The sequence below is a fragment of the Balaenoptera ricei genome, chromosome 6, assembly GCF_028023285.1.
Source record: "Balaenoptera ricei isolate mBalRic1 chromosome 6, mBalRic1.hap2, whole genome shotgun sequence".
NCBI lineage: Eukaryota > Metazoa > Chordata > Mammalia > Artiodactyla > Balaenopteridae > Balaenoptera > Balaenoptera ricei.
The window spans coordinates 13,493,592-13,510,643 of NC_082644.1; the positions used below are offsets into that span (position 1 = coordinate 13,493,592).

At 42.2% G+C, this 17,052-nt stretch overlaps 1 protein-coding gene across 3 annotated transcripts in view; it reads right to left on the bottom strand.

Annotated features, from left to right (window-relative positions):
• DOCK5 (dedicator of cytokinesis 5) overlaps window positions 1-17,052 on the bottom strand; it is a 217,608-nt gene that overhangs the window by 11,619 nt on the left and 188,937 nt on the right. For all 3 annotated transcript variants that reach the window (XM_059926858.1, XM_059926860.1, XM_059926857.1), the window contains 8 exons: window positions 16,426-16,567; window positions 14,401-14,482; window positions 13,177-13,261; window positions 12,426-12,512; window positions 10,216-10,392; window positions 6,168-6,251; window positions 5,373-5,510; window positions 3,237-3,403 (listed from right to left, as the gene is read on the bottom strand). In XM_059926858.1, coding sequence (XP_059782841.1) covers window positions 3,237-3,403; window positions 5,373-5,510; window positions 6,168-6,251; window positions 10,216-10,392; window positions 12,426-12,512; window positions 13,177-13,261; window positions 14,401-14,482; window positions 16,426-16,567 — 962 coding nt within the window. The remainder of the gene's footprint in view (window positions 1-3,236; window positions 3,404-5,372; window positions 5,511-6,167; window positions 6,252-10,215; window positions 10,393-12,425; window positions 12,513-13,176; window positions 13,262-14,400; window positions 14,483-16,425; window positions 16,568-17,052) is intronic.

The following is a 17,052-nucleotide window of genomic DNA, read 5'->3' on the forward strand; positions in this document are numbered from 1 at the left end:
TTTTTTTTTTAAATTTTGGCTGTACTGAGGAGCTTGCAGGATCTCAGTTCCTTGACCAGGGATTGAACCCGGGCCACAGCAGTGAAAACACTGAATCCTAACCACTAAGCCACCAGGGTACTCCCTAAATGTCTTTATATTAAATTTATAATGAACTTTTATGATTATCTGTTTAGAAACAGTGACAAAGCTTAAACATTCTATAGTAGGGAGAAGAATTAATTATGGCACATTCATATGATGTAATGGTACAGAGCCATCAAAAGTGATAATTAAAAACTAATAATAAAATTATATAGCAATATGGAAAATGCTTATGACAAAAAGACAAAGAGGAAAAGCAAATTACCAAACTAAATCAGTGCTATAACTGCAGCTGTGTAAAGATATCTATGTCAATGGTAAAGGATAGATAAATGATTTAGAAAATAATAAACATTTGAGGGCTTCCCTGGTGGCACAGTGGTTAAGAATCTGCCTGCCAATGCACGGGACATGGGTTCAAGCTCTGGTCTGGGAAGATCCCACATGCCACGGAGCAGCTAAGCCCATGCACCACAACTGCTGAGCCTGTGCTCTAGAGCCCATGAGCCACAACTACTGAGCCCGCAAGCCACAACTACTGAAGCTCGCGTGCCTAGAGCCCATGCTCCGTAACAAGAGAAGCCACCGCAGTGAGAAGCCCTCACACCTCAACAAAGAGTAGCCCCCGCTCTCCGCAACTAGAGAAAGCCTGCATGCAGCAGTGAAGACCCAATGCAGCCAATAAATAAGTAAGTAAGTAAATAAATAAATAAAATATTTGATTGCCAGGTAGAAGGCCATTTGGACAGGCTATTTTTGTGATATTATTATTATAATATGGAATTACAAAATTATAAATAAGTGTTAAGTCAACTGACTTAACTTATATTCAACATTAAAACACACGGTGATGTTAAATACTCATCAGGTACATAAAATTAAGCAATAGGTCACAAAATGGTACATGCTATGCTTTTCCACTTGAACACAATTATGAATTCACTCCTTTAAAATATTTTAAATTTGAACATATGGAAAGGCACTCCATGTTTCTCGCAAGAAGGCTCAACATCAAAAAGCCCTAAATTCAATCCATAAATTTAACATATCCCAATAAAAATAACAGGATTCCAGACACGTTAATACGAAAATGAGCGATGAGTATAACTAGCCAGACAAATTCTGAAAAAAAACTACTAGAAATTTTAAAACCTTTAAAATCTATAGTAATTAAAACTGCATTAGAAGAAGTGCATGAACCACACAGGTAGATCTAAGAAATGGGGAACAAGTCTACAAACAGACTAAAGAACATATTGGAATTTGATTTTTTTATAAGGCTGACATTTCAAATCGGTAGAGAAAAGATGGTTTGCTCACTAAATGTTATAGGAGAACTGGGTAGCCAAGAAGGAAAAAAAAATTGGTTCTATACCTTACACTTTATACTAAAATAAATTGCAAAGAAGCACAGATTTTATAATAAATACTGAAAACCTAAAATTAGGCTTTTTGTAGTCTTAAAGTGAGGAAGGCCTTTATGATATAAAATCCAGAAGCCATAAAATCAAATATTAACTTATTTGACTGCATAAAAAAATCAGCATAACTAAATAAAAAATTAGAAGCAAAGTCAGAAGACAAAGGAGAAATTGGAAATATTTCAACTCATATCACAAAGGGTCAATATCCAACAGAAAAATGTACACAAAATATCTGACCACAGTTCACAGAAAATAAAATACATACAAGCTACTAAACAAATGAAAAGATGCTCAACCTCACACAAAACAAGAGGGATGAAAGAAAACCAATATGCAACCAGACAAAAGCCCTAGGCCAAGAAAATATTTTCCACCTATCAGATTGGTAAAAATTAAAAGGCCTGATAATACACAATTTGGTGGCAAGATGTGGGTGAACAGGCACCCTTGTGTGTTGCTGATGGAACTGTAAATGGGTATAATCTCTATGAAAGTCAGTTTAGGAATAATTTTGAAAACTGCAGCTATATATGTTTGACAGAGCAATTTCACTTCTGGACTTTTTCTCATATTGATATACTTGAATATTAACAAAATAATATATTTTTAAGGTTACTCATTGCTATCACTACTGTGATAGTAAAAGGCTGAAATCAACCAAATGTCCATCAGTAGACAATGATGGAGTGTATCACAGGTAGGGAAATCATGAGATGTCTGCAACTCAAAGGAAAGAGGAGGCTCTCGCAGTTCTGAAATGGAATGATTTTCAAGATCTAGTCAGTGAAAAAAGCAAAGCAGGACTGCCCTGGTGGCGCAGTGGTTAAGAATCTGCCTGCCAACGCAGGGGACACGGGTTCGAGCCCTGGTCCGGGAAGATCCCACATGCCGTGGAGCAACTAAGCCTGTGCACCACAACTACTGAGCCTGTGCTCTAGGACCCGTGAGCCACAACTACTGAGACCGCGTGCCACAACTACTGGAGCCTGCATGCCTAGAGCCTGTGCTCTGCAACAAGAGAAGCCACCGCAATGAGAAGCCCGCGCACCTCAACGAAGAGTAGCTCCCACTCGCCAACGCAGCCAAAAATAAATAAATAAATAAACTAATTTTTTAAAAAGCAAGGCAAAGAGTATTATATGCTGCCGTTTATAAATAAAAAACGTGTGACGAAGGATATATATTTAGGAACTGCTTCTGTATAGATAAAGAGCTGCTGGAAAGGCACCACGGACATGAACCTGAATGCTAACATCACTGGCCTCTGGAGAGTGGTACTGATGAGCTGGGAGTTGGGCACTGACAGGAGACCTCTCATGATATGTCCTTTTGTACCTTTGAAATTTCATATGTGATTACATTGCCTACTCATAAAATAAACTTAAAAATTATTTTAAAAAACTGAAACAAAAAAAGTCAAGCAATAACTACAAATTATTCTGAAACAAACAAAATAGGATATGATTGGCTGGGTCATAGGGTGTGATAGCATTATGGGTGATTTTTTTTTCCATTTTTCATAACTGTTGCTACTATCACGTAAATAATGATATTCCTCATGACGAGGACGATGAGAAAGACCCAAAAACTAATAACCCAGGTACTGTGAATTATTTCCCTTACGAAGATGATGCATCCACACTAACCAAGTCTCACTTTGGGGACCAAAGGCAAACATTAGGAAGGAGTTACCTCACCCCTCCTGGCAATTAAAGATCGAAGCCTTACCCATCAGATCCTGGTCTGGAAGGAGCATTATCAGATGAGTTAGAAGAGCTGGAGATCACAGAGGAAGTCACGGAGGTGATGGACAATCTCCGCAGTGTGGACGACATGATGTAGGGGAGCACCATAGACCCTGTGCGGTTTTGCTTCCTCTCCGTCAAGTTGGGCGGCTAAAGGAGACATGACCCCTCATGGTTAGCTGGCCTGGAATTCAGCCCTTAGGAACTGGTGCAGTCCCCGCTGGTTTGTGGCGAGTGCCCACCTGTATTGGGGTTGGCACCCCATTCTGATGGGTTGGTGCCTGTGTTGCGTCGGTTGTTAAATATTGCAAATACTTGTATTCTTTTTTTGTAGTTTGAAAGATTTTACTGACATTTTGTTTATTATAATATGACATACGAGATATTTTGTAACTGCATATCACAACATCCTGACATTTAAGCATCTAGGTTGTGAGTTCATTTTCTGTATATTAAGCAACTCTCCATTTTTGAAAGATTTGTTTTATTGAAGTATAGTTGATTTACAATGCTGTTTTAGTTTCTGCTGTACAGCAAAGTGATTCAGTTAAATATATATATATTTTTTCCTTTTCATATTCTTTTCCATAATGGTTTATCACAGGACATTGAATATAGTTCCCTGTGCTATACAGTAGGACCTTGTTGTTTATCCATCCTATATATACTAGTTTACATCTGCTAATCCCAAACTCCCAATCCATCCATGTCCCCCAATCCATCCCTTCTCCACCCTCCCTGTCCATCCCTCCCCCACCCCTCTTATATTCTTAGTTATAAACACAACTTCGGTTAAGCCTACCTTGTTTCTAAAACTAGAGAAAAATTCACCCTAACTTTCTGCCAACCTCATGAGAGAGGGAACCCAAGATGTTCATTACCCATCAATAAAATAGCAAACCCCTCTGTCTGCTTCTCCAGTTTAGCTTCTACTGGCCATTTAAAAAACGGAATACTGGCCTAATAGAAAAGTTTTAGATTGAAACTGGACACCTGATGCTTATCCTGGTGAATCTTAGGAAATAAAGGAATACGGATATACTCTCATAAGAAACGTCTCCAGTAGGTCACCATATCAAATTCAAATGTTAATATTGGCCTGGGTCTAATAAAAACTAAACTCATCGAGTGAGAGCTAAGTCTTTGCCATCTAGGAACTTGTGTAAAAGACAAATGTTCCTAAAAGAAAACTCTTAACTGGCAACAGGTTAGGAGGTAAATTCGTAGGAAGGCATGACTGAACACTTGGGTGACTGGGAGAGATGATCAAAAAGATACTAGGGAGAAAAATGTAGCAGAGATGGAGGTATGGGAATAGGGGACAGGAATACATGAAAACAAATGCAGAGCTTTGATTTGGAGGAAAGAGGATTTCTGAAAATCTGGGGTTCAAGAACACAACATTTGAAGAGAGCAGGATGAACTCATGTTAAAAAGAGCGGTTAAATGAAGCTGGAACCAAGCATACCATCAACTGTGTGAGAGAAAAGGCTGACCCATGTATCGCTCCACCCAACTTCTTGGGAGGAAAAAAAGAAAACTGTAGCTGTGAGAAATGTTACAACTGTCCAAAGAAATCATGACATCAGCTACATGCATTGTCAAATGTAATTCACAATTCTCTGTCCCCTTCGAAGGTGTGATGAATATGAACATTTCACCAAAATAAAAAGTAAAGATTAGGAAAAACTGTAGGAGTTGGGCTAGACAGGACAGGAATAACCAGTGTCTGGGATTAGGAAACCCCAATCTCCAGTCGTGTGGTTTTCACAGTGTGGTGCCTAGCCCCGCAGCACTACCTGCCGGCATGTTAGAAATGCAAATTCTTGGGCCCCATCCCAGACCAAGTGAATCAGAAACCCTAAGGATGTGGCCCAGCAATCTGTGTTTTCACGAGCCTTCCAGGTGGGTCTGACGGTCATTCAAGTTTAAGAGCCGCTGTCCAGCACAACAACAGTTGAAGGTTATCAAGAGCGGACCATGCCTTCTCCGAACTGCCCCAGTGTTTGCCTGCCATTCCTAGGCTACTTTGACTCATTTGGCATCTGAAAAACGGATCAATATCATAAACGGTAGAAGAGACTAGAAAAAGCTCATAGGCTGTTGAGACAAAGCCTACCAGTGTTATAACCCCATAGAGCTTTTCCACTTTCTCCTTGAGTTCCCGGAAGCAAGAAGACAACCGGTCGTGCAGTGGCTTCAGCTGCTCCGTCAGCTTCTCCCCATGGATGCGGATCCCCTCTGTCAGCAGAGGCATCTGGGAAGAAGGGCATGAAAGGAATAGGATATTGTTTAGGAAGAGGGATAGTTCAGATCTGGATGCTGGGGAAAGATGGAAGGTGGGGATGGACAGGTAAACTGGTAGACAGAGCACGCTTCAAACGAAAACACTGCTTCTCAGTGTAAAGCTTGGGAACTGGATGCTCTTGGGTCAAAGATGCAGAGGAACCTGCACACTGGGGATACAAGTAACCAGGGGAAGGGCTGACAGGCAAGGCAAATCCACGTGAGCCTGGGGGCCTTTCTATGCGGGAGTAACCGATGCGTTTCACCTTGGACTCAACCGTATGGCTGCGTCTCCTCCCACTGTTCACAGAAGTAGTGAGAGAGAGAGAGAGAGAAACTGAGGCCAACATCTCTCATCTGGAAACACAAGCCAGCAAACCAATTTGGGGACTTTAATCTCCCCTCTAAGAAGACCCCTCTCAACACTGTGCAGTCTAGTGGAATGTTCTTCCTACGTTGCTTCGCCAAATAAATAGATAGGTTGTGATTCCAAGGGTTAAAAAAAAAAAAAAAAGTAACCCTAAACGTGCGCTTGGAGATGGATGCCCTAGAGAATATCCTGGTGTTGTGTGTGGTGGCCGCCCACAGAGCATGGAGAGCTGCCCAGCCACGCCTCCCCTGGACGTACCTGCAACGCTATTAGTCGCTTTAGCAGCTCGATCTTCTCCTGGTCTTCAGGATGCTCCTGCAAGTACTTTTCTGTAAAAAAAGCCTAAAAGCAAAGCATGGGCAAGTATTGATTAGAACACATTCCTATCTGTGTATTTGACCCTAACAGGAAGGGGAGGGAAGCCTAGAAGGGTGAAACACGTCTTCTGTTCTGGCTGATGAACCAGGAATGATTAAGTAAACATTTGTTCCTTTCCTGGGAAGCCCTTAAACCACCTGAGTAGACAATTCAGAAGGGAAAGAGTTATTCTGTAGTCTTCCTGGAATCATGCAATTCCTAGCATGAGTACATTCTCAACTGCTACACACACACAAATCAAATCATCAGCAGCAGCAGCAGAGCAGAATGTCATTCATTAAATAACTTCCCCAAAGAGCTAAGAAAAGGCCAAATGGCAATATCAAAAGGTTACTCATTAGAGTAAGTGCCTAGATCTTATAAAGGAAAGAGCAAAAAATTAATAGCCCGAAGATGTGGCTGAGAGTTTTCCTGCCCAGCATTTTATAGGCTGTATCGCAATTCCTGAAGATTCATATTGGCACTTTCTTACTAATCACCTATCCAAAAGGCTACTTTGAGGACAACATGAGAAATGCTATAGATGTGAAAGTCTTTTGAAAATATTAAATGCAGGTTGCATTTATTATGCTATGTCAAGACCATGTCACCCATAACATCAATAAATATTCATGGAAAGGTCCTATAATAGGGACATAAAACTCAAACTCGGGCTTCCCTGGTGGCGCAGTGGTTGGGAATCTACCTGACAGTGCAGGGGACACGGGTTCGAGCCCTGGTCTGGGAGGGTCCCACATGCCACGGAGCTACTGAGCCTGTGAGCCACAGCTACTGAACCTGTGCGTCTGGAGCCTGTGCCCCGCAATGGGAGAGGCCGCGACAGTGAGAGGCCTGCGCACCGCGATGAAGAGTGGCCCCCGCTTGCCACAACTAGAGAAAGCCCTCGCACAGAAACGAAGACTCAACACAGCCAAAAATAAATAAATAAATAAAAACAAAAAACAAAACACTCAAACTCAAACTATAAATACAGGTGTTCCATAGGAGACCATTTTAAAGACAGAATTCATTACGAAAGAAAAACTAAAGTCTGTAGTGAACATTTGAGCTCTGACAGAGTTCAAAACGGGAGTTATCTATTTTCTCCCTTTACCATAACCATCATTTCTGAGAGTGCTTTTGAAGACCAGCCTTCAAAGTTCCCCTTCACTCTTTTGCTTCACTAGTAGGAAAACCACCCCATTACATGAAATCCAAGAGTTCCTGAAACTACAGGATACCGTTATAAAAGGGATCAGCCCATTTTGTGTGGAAAACAGAATATGTGCAAACTCTTTACTTTGTGGGAAGATGTTATGGGTTAAACTGTGTCCCCCTGCCCCGAATTCATAGGTTGAAGTCCTAAGCCCTGGGACCTCAGAATGTGACATTAGATGGACACAGACTTATTGCAGAGGTAATTAGTTAAGATGAGGTCGCATGAGAGTAGGCTGGACCCCTCATCCAATCTGACCAGTGTCCTTGCAAAAAGGGGATATGAGGAGACAGACACATGTACACAGAGAGAACACCATGTAAAGAGCCAAGGAGAAGACAGTCATCTACAAGGCAAGGGATACCAAAGGTTGTCAGCAGCCCACAGAAGCCAGGAGAGAGGCAGGGGGCAGACTCTCCCTCAGAGGCCTCAGAGGGAATCAACGTTGCTGACACCTTGATTTCAGACTACTGGACCCCAGAACTGTGAGACAATCAATTCCTATTGTTTTTAAGCCACGCTGTTTGTGGTACTTTGTTATGGCAGCTCTAGAAAACGAGTACAACAGAGAATATATATATATGGAATCCATGCATCACACAAAGGAAACAGGACAGCACATTTACAGAGCAGCTCATTCTGGCAGATTCATATTTAGAGGGACTGTCAATATAAATGAAAACATAGGATTGGCTTAAATCTTCAGTCACCTTTACCTTTCAAAATACACGCAGTTTAAATTTGAAAGTTAAAAAAATTTTTTGACCTCTGATAAAACACACTGAAATTCCCAAAGCATCAGTTGAGTCAGGGAACGTCAGAGCAGAGTCCCCTGAAATTAGTTTTTCTAGGAGAGTCCTGCCTCACAACAGAAAAGGCTGATGAATTACCACACGCAGCTCCTGTGTTCCCATCACTCAGGCACTGATTAAAGAGCTGCCTTAAAATAGGTCGCCTGTATCAAGTAGGTAATGATGGATTCCCCACCTGATTGCAATAGTTCAAGGTGATCAACGAGTTTACCTTTTTCTTATGTTTAGAAATGTACAAAGTCATACATATTAATTAAAAGTAAAAACTAACAGTTTTTAAAAGTTGCTGAAATAAATTTGTTTACATATCCTTCCTTTCCTTCCCTTTTTTTTTTCATTTTAATTAGAAGATGGTCACACTGGAAAAAACTTCATATAAAATTATGTAATAGCCACAGATATCAGCGTATATAAATCAGAGTTTAGGAGCATTCTGAAAAAAAAATGAATACTTGGAAAGACACATCAAAATCAGTACCAGATAGCTCACAGGAAAAAACACACACTGAAATCATTATAGCATCAAAAAAGTATTGTATTCTGGGCCCTAGTATTGAATTCCATTATAACACTAGAAATTATTACTGAAACCTAACATGGGCAAACCAGAGTTTCTCTGGTGCTTTCCCAGCTGCTGAGAATAAGAAGACTAAAAAAGGTTGAGAGGTTGAAGAAACGACAGAAGATCACTGTAGCACTGGTAAGCCCCATTCATCAACAACACTCAAACTGGGACATCCCTGGTGGTCCAGTGGTTGAGACTCCGTGCTTCCAAGGCACGGGGCGCGGGTTTGATCCCTGGATGGGGAACTAAGATCCCTCATGCCAAAAAAAATAAAAAAGAACACTCAAATCACACATTCTGTTCCAAGTAGACAGGAAGAAAACCGACCCTGATCAAGCCACCACTACATGGCAGGCGTCGTATGATGTTCCTCATATATAGGAGGTCTCCCTTAAGCCCATGTCACTCCTGTCAGTTACGTATTTTCCTTACTGTTTTCAAATATGAAAACTGGAGCTCAGAGAGATGAAGTATCTCGCCCAAGAGCACACAGTGGCCAATGGGAAGCCAGAACTGGGTCATAAGAGTGACTGATTCTGAAGCCCCTGCTCTTCCCAGGACATTGTGTACAAATGGAAATAAGAGAATCATCCCAGTTACCCTCTCTCATCTTTCCCATCCATCTCCTTTTCTTCCCACTCACTCTCCATGTTACTCAACAGGGGTGTAACTTGTTTATTTATACTCAAGAAGAGCACCCCCCAATTATTTAGCCACTGAAAACATACCAGCAATTAAAAATCCTGCTTCTATGGATTATCTGTAACCAAATTCTACTGACTGCATTACCTCCACTTTAAGTGATGCTACATCCAAACCCTATGCAATGGAGTCCCATGTGATGAGCATTCCATTCATGTTTTTCCAGAGTAACAGATACGACACTTAGCTGAATTAATTTAATCGTAGAGCCAGGGCCAGCGTTTGTCCATACAACCAATGGCACACCATGTCAGGGCTCCAAACAGAGCGTGGCTCTGTGTTTCCCACAGATGCTGCTTCCCTTCCAGGGCACCCTCAGGTCTGGGGTCCACTTGTATGCTTTCTACCTTCCAGGGGAGAGAGGGAGTTGGGAAGGGAATTCACAGCTGGTGAATCAACCAGAGGTCTATCAGATTGATCTTTCGGTGACTCTACCAGACAGTGGCCTAACCCTGTCTGGGTGGCTGATGGTATCTAGCAGGTATGAGGTCAGGGAGAAGCCTGTCATTAATTTCATTTGCCCATTCACAAAGAGGGGAGAACGAAAATCTCTCAGAGAAGTTGTAAGAAACGAATTCACCGGCTGCCGCTGGAGAAGGCAGGAGAGACACGCCAGACCTGGTGGCCCCGTGGGGTTCCCGGGACGCAGCCCACCTTCTCATAGTTGGAGTAGCCCCCCATGACAGCCGGGTCCACGATGCCACTGAGAAGCATGGAGAGGGGATGCACGGAGAGGGACCGGTCCCAGGCATGCTGCTGGACACAGTTGCTGATCTTCTCATTGGTGAGCTCCATGGTTTCAATGGCGTTCTCCAGAGGACTGATTTCCTCCTGTGACAGAGAACATGGCAGAGGAGAGACGCTGAGCTCCACAGCCAAGACTGGAAAAAGCCTAGGTCTTCCCCTCAAAAGGCATACAATTCCCACCAAGCTATGGAGGAGTGATGTTTTGCTTGTCAAAGTCATGTTTTTTTTTTTCTTTTTGGCCGCACCGAGCGGCACGCGGGATCTTAGTTCCCCGACCAGGGATAGAACCTGTGCCCCCTGCAGTGGAAGCGCGGAGTCCTAACCACTGGACCGCCAGGCAAGTCCCAGGGTCATGTTTATTAATAAGGATAGCACACTTATTTGAAATGGTGTTGGTAAGATGCTAAATAAGCTATTTAAAATCTCAGAAAGTACAAGGATGATTTAAAAATTGGAGCTATGGTAATGATTATTTCTTGGAGCAAAGTGTCTACGGAAATTTTGAGAAGATAAAATTGGAGCTGTAATAATGATTGTTTCTTAGGCAAATCTTCCTTACAGATTTTTGAGAAGATCAATGACAATAGAGGAGCAATATATCTGACCCAAGACACCTCTGCACACCAAAAACGTTCACTGGTAAGAGGTTTGATGCTCCTTCCGTGAGAAAAGATAAGTGATCTTGGAAGTCACACGTTCAGACCATATATTAAGTCTCCTTAGTAGGGGTTCTATGGTTTACGGAAGTCAGAAATAATAGGATGTATTAGAATATTCAAGCTGGATTTTGGATGCGAATGAAATAAGATGCAATGCGGATTCAGAGAGAGCTCCTCCTGTGGAAATGTCTTCCAAACCAGATTCAAGAAAAATCTTGTGTCCTTCTTCATTTTACCATGATCAACCAGCATGATCTCCTACACCAGACTTAGTTCCAAAAGCCTCTGTCCAAAATCGTATTCATACTTGAAGAATAATAATTTATCACTAGTGGTATGGAACACATCAAACTTCAGATTTGTTCAAGACATATTTCTTGATTACTTATTTTAGGCACGTACTGTGCTATGCACCATTGTTACAAAAGTGATTAAGATATAATTCATGGCTGGGAGGAGCATACGGTTTTCACAGGGTCAGGGTGGGGAGGTTTCAAGATATGTAAGCATGGTAGGTAACTCTTTAGAAATAAGCCAAAGTTGTGACAGGGCACAGAGAAAGGGCATCTAACCCAGCTGGGGAGTTTCAGAGATGGCTTCCTGGAGAAGCTGGAACCTAAACTAAATCTCAACGGGAGTTAGGTTGAGAAGTGGTCAGAGGGCATGCTGGGCAGAGAAAATGACCTAATGTCAGAGAGGGTTGATACAGCATGGAATGAGCAATTTAGTTCCAGTAGATTCCATAGAAGATGAAGCGGAAGAGCTTAGTCACACAGACCCTGCACGCATGTGCTAGGAGCATGGGCTTTCTAGTCTAGGCATTGGGGAGCCACAGCAAGGTTTTAAGCATGAGAATGATACAGCCAGGTTTTCACTATGGAATTCACACTCTGAGGCAGAGAGGAAAATGGACCTAAGAAGCCAACGCAGGGAGACCAATCAGGAGGCTTTTTCAATGGCATCAACCAGAGATGAATGAGGGACTAGAAACAGGGTACCTCAGTAGGAGGGCTGGGGGAAAAAAACTAAAACAGATTTAATAAGTATTAAGGAGGTAAAACAAACAGCTTTGGGGAGTGATGAAGATGGAAGAGTCTAGGATGAATGGTGATGTGACTAGCTGAAAATAAGAGGAAATGTTCTTGGAGAGAAGAATGTGATTGATAGGAAACTCAAAGGAGGAATTCCAAAAATGTTTTTGGGCAGTGGCAGGATCCTTGAGGAGACAACACCCATTTGGTCATAAAAGAGCCATTCACTGGGAGTAATCTTTAGGGTTGGTGTTGTAACATCAGTTTTACAAAGGAGTTCTATTCTACAAGCATGTCTTTTATTTCTCTTTTGGAAAATAAAGTGGGCCAGAGGAGCTAGTGAGAACTGGAGGGGGGATTTAACAAAGGCTCTCATTCTGTTTGGAGACAGAAAGATTTTTCTGAGTTCCACTTCCAAATGACTTACTGTTGAAATCTGTTTGACTTCAAACCACTTGAGAATCCCAGGGAAGGTATAGGCAGTCGTATACGTGGTCCTTTCAATCCACATGGTCTGGTGGAAGGAAGGAAAGTAGGAAATGTTGGTCAGTTCCCAGGCAAAACAGCAAAACTCCCAGGTTTATGAGATTCTCTTTTTTAAGTTTTTTTTAAATAAATTAAAATTAAAATTATTTCATATCAGAGAGTAGTTGATTGTTAGTTTCAGGTGTACAGCAAAGTGATTCAGTTATACATATACATCTATCTATTCTTTTCCAAATTCTTTTCCCATTTAGGTTATTACAGAATATTGAGCAGAGTTCCCTGTGCTGTACAGTAGGTCCTTGTTGGTTATCTAGAGATTTTATTTTCAGTGCCTCCTTAGTGAATGGGCCACACTTTCTCCCAAACATTAAGGATTCTAAGTGCTTAAAGCAGAAAGGAATTATCTATTGGGGCTCCCTCGCCCTTTTTGATGGGAAATTTGAGGTCCAGAGAGGTGTGACATGCTCAAATCAAGGTCATGGTGGTGGCAGGCCCAGGAGTGGAGCCCAGTTCCTGGATCACTAGTCTAGAGTTTTCCACTGAGACAACAGTCTGCTGACTAGGTAATAAGCACACGGAAACTCTATCTCCAGGGCTGCCATCATTTCTGCTGGAGATGCTGGTTGAATGGAAGGCCTCCATTTTGGATGTCAATTTCATCTTGTTTTAGAGGATCAACGTGGTGGACTCACAGCAAACTCATTGTCGGGATCCTTTTCTCCTTTCCGGAACGGCCGAGAATAGCTGAACTGCTGTACTTCATTGGCTCTGTAGTAGCTGGGAAAGACACAGCCATATGCTGCTTTCATTTCTTTCTTACAACAAGCACTGCTCCAACAAAACCTGAGACACATCTTACACGGACTGAGTCTTATCCACTAAACTACCTCAAAACTGACATAGTATAGTCTCCACAATGAAGGCTGGAGATGATGCAGAATTAGTTTTTTTTTTTAACTTTTTTGGCCATGTCACGTGGCATGCAGGATCTTAGTTCCCCAACCAGGGATTGAACCTGTGGCCCCCTGCAGTGGGAACATGAAGTTTTAACCACTGGACTGGCAGGGAAGTCCCCAGAATTTGATTTTATTGCACATCTTAGTTTTATTATTGATGAATCTATCTCACAGCTCACAATTTTGAAAGGCATATGGATTTATGTCCATGTTTGTCATCTCATTTGTATAGTTTTCTAACAGTTCTATCAATCCTACTAGCATTTTAGCTTCTCAGGAGAAGGAATTCAATCATAGGGGAACTCACTGATTGAAGGCAAGGTGAGGTCAGTCGCTACTGGCCAGTGAATCCTTCTGAGTGGAAAAAAGAACTAGGGGATCTGAAACCTAAGAGTGAAATTCTCAATTTCCTTCCCTCTGCTTAAAAAAAAAGAAATCTCCAAATCCCTTGAGTTACCAAGCTCTCATCTTATACTGGAAATGGAAGGGACAGTTGTTATGGTCTGAATATTTGTCCTCCCAAATTCATATATTGAAATCCTAATGCCCAACGTGATGGTGTTAGGAGGTGGGCTTTTTGGGTGGTGATTAGCTCATGATGGTGGAGCCCTCATGAACATGGTTAGTGCCCTTATTAAAAAAGAGACCCCATAGGACTCCCTCACCCCTCCCACCATGTGAGGACACAGTGAGAAGATGACCATCTATGAACCAGGAAGAAGGCCCTCACCAGACACTGAATCTGCCAGTGTCTTGATCTTGGACTTCCCAGCCTCCAAAAATGTGAGAAATAAATTTCTGTTGTTTATAAGCCACCCAGTCTATGATCTTCTGTTACAGCAGACCAAATGGACGAAGACAACAGGAGCTCTTCCAAACTGTAATGAATTTTGATAGACTTCTATATAAGGAAGTGTGTGAGACACATGGTTTAAAAAACAAACAAAAAAACCCACTTACTTTAAGATCTGCTCTGGAACTGGTTTATCTTTGTAGCTGGGCGGCAGGCTCATCACTGGCTTTACGGTGAAACACTGCATGTCTGAGGAGCTCGTTAAGGAAGGAAAAGGGCTGGGCCACTAAGCTGTCACAGCAAAAAGGACCACCTGTTCCTCCTGCTTTACCGATGGAAATGGTACCCACACCGATCATTCCTTTGAACCAAATGCCAGGACTGCATTGAAAACGGGGTTCCCTCAGATATTACCAGAATGCCTTATTAAGTCATAATCTTGGGACATTTTTTGGTCAGACACATGGCAAACAACCTTGTCTTAGGGAAACAGACATTAATGAAATTTCAAGAAAACAGGTGACTAGAAATTGTCTTAAATCATTTCTTTTGGACAAGCATCCCTCTGAATTAGCCAGATTCCAGAGCACGGGCAATAGGAATTTCTTGTTATCTTTGGATAGCATTTGTTTATCAAGTACCAGAGCCAGGCACTGTAATAGGTGCTTTGAATATGTTATCTCCAATAAACACAACAATTTCCAGGTGGGTGTTATTAATCCCCTTTACAGATGAAGAATCTGAGGGTCTGAGAAAGCCCAGATCACACAACTGAAGTCAGACATCAAACCCAGCTCAGGGGTAAGGTCTCCCTCTCTAACTTAATGATATGATCTTAGGCATGACTTTTTTTTGCCTTTACCAACAATGCTTCCAAATCTATATCATTGAAACCAGAATTTAAGGCACTGGGTCTAGACCTAACATTCACTCCCAGTATTTCTCAACATGAAGAGTGCCATCCACTGGCACCAGAATCACCTGGAGATTTACTCAAAATGCAGAATTAGAATTCACAGCTGCTGAATTAGAATCACTCCATGGTGATTCTTAAGTATAATAAAATCTGAGAACCACTGGGCTATGCCTTATGCTATTATAGCTTACAAAACATTTTCACATAAATGATCTTTTTAATTTGATCTTCACAGAAATGCTATTAAATATTTGGGAGAAACAGAGCTCCCCTCACACTTTATAGATGAGAAAACCAAGGCCTGGAGAAATTAAGCAACTTGCCAAGGTAAAATGGCTATGCAGACATGACTCTGGGCCAAGCTCCAGGACTCCTGTTTCTACATCCAATTCATGAAGACCTCTTTTCATTCCCATCCCAAGGAGGCCCCACAAGCATTTTCTGAACCCCTACAACTGAAACAATTTTCCCCAGGAAACCTTTCTTTTCCAAGCATCCACCGTGTTAAGAGGCCACAACACTCTCCTCTGAAAGGCAGGTCTGCCTACTGATCTATCATTGCTGTGTATCTTTCTATAGCTACTGACCATCCTATAATAATTAATACATATTGAACTTTTATTATGTATTTACCAGGCACTGTTCCTAGTATTTTACAGGTACTCAATCTTTGCAAGAACTCCAAGGGGAAGAATGATCTTCATCCCCACTTTACAGGTGAGAAAACTGAGGCACAGAGAAATTAAGTTGCCCAAAGTGACACAGTAAGTGACAGCACTGGGACTCGAACCCAGGCAATGTGCTCCGGAGCACTTTTTCTTATTTATCTACCATGCCACACCAGCTCTGTCTTACCAACCTCTTTTAGAATACTGCTTACTTTTATAACATCTTTATTTTTTAAAAAGCATGCGATTGGTTTTTCGATGACATTATATGTTACCAAAAAGGAGCTACACATCTTTATCCAGGATCCAGAATTCAGAACAGGAAGTCTATTCGTCTCAGGCTCCGCTTGTGGCTATAACACACATCCCTTCATATTCAACATTTGCTTCTCATCTCTCTCCTTTAGTTACGTCATAGCCCTGAGCTAAGGACATTAGGTTCCCGAAGCTTTTACACAGAATGGGACACTGAGTCAGGATGGTTAAATGAGTCTGAGGCCAGGACCTATTGGCACACAGGGATGGGATGGAACCCTCAGCTTCTCTGGCTGGGCTGGGGCTGCCGCAGGTTCAAGAGCCCCTGAGCCGTGACCCCAGGACGAGGATACGCTGCTTGGGAGAGGACTTGATGTCCTCTCCTGGGGGCGTGGTGCTGGTCATCTTCTCAGCGTTGGGAAACTGGGTCAGCAGCCGCAGGCTGAAGTCTTCTCGCCTCTCGTACTCCTTCCCCCGGTAGATGAAGATCTTGTTCTGCAGGTCAGGAGAACAAGGGAAAGAATTAAATATGAAGAGTGAAGGGGCAACTGGAGAGCCTGGTCCCGAGGAAGCCGCTGTCCTCCCCAGACCAAGTGCAATACCTGACCATGTCCTCATTGAGCACCTGCTATGTGCCCCACAGTAACCATCATATCCGAAAGAACTCACAGTTTATTTGGGGAGTTAAGTCACAGGCATGAAAATGCTTCACGCAGCGTTTCTCAGAGTATGGCCCAAGGATGACAACTGGTGTGCAAACAGCCTACACTAATCCACAAGGAGATAAGGAGTTTGCACCCTAATGGAAATCCAGGATGTTACCGGGCATGCTGTTTAGTTTAGCTGATACTTTTCATGGCAAGAAATTCTCAATGAAGGAAGGAAGTACATTCATTTACTTTGAGGTGCAAGCTCCTTTCTCATCATGATCCAGTAACCGTTAGGGAACCAGCGCTTTGAGTGGCACTGCCTAGAGAACT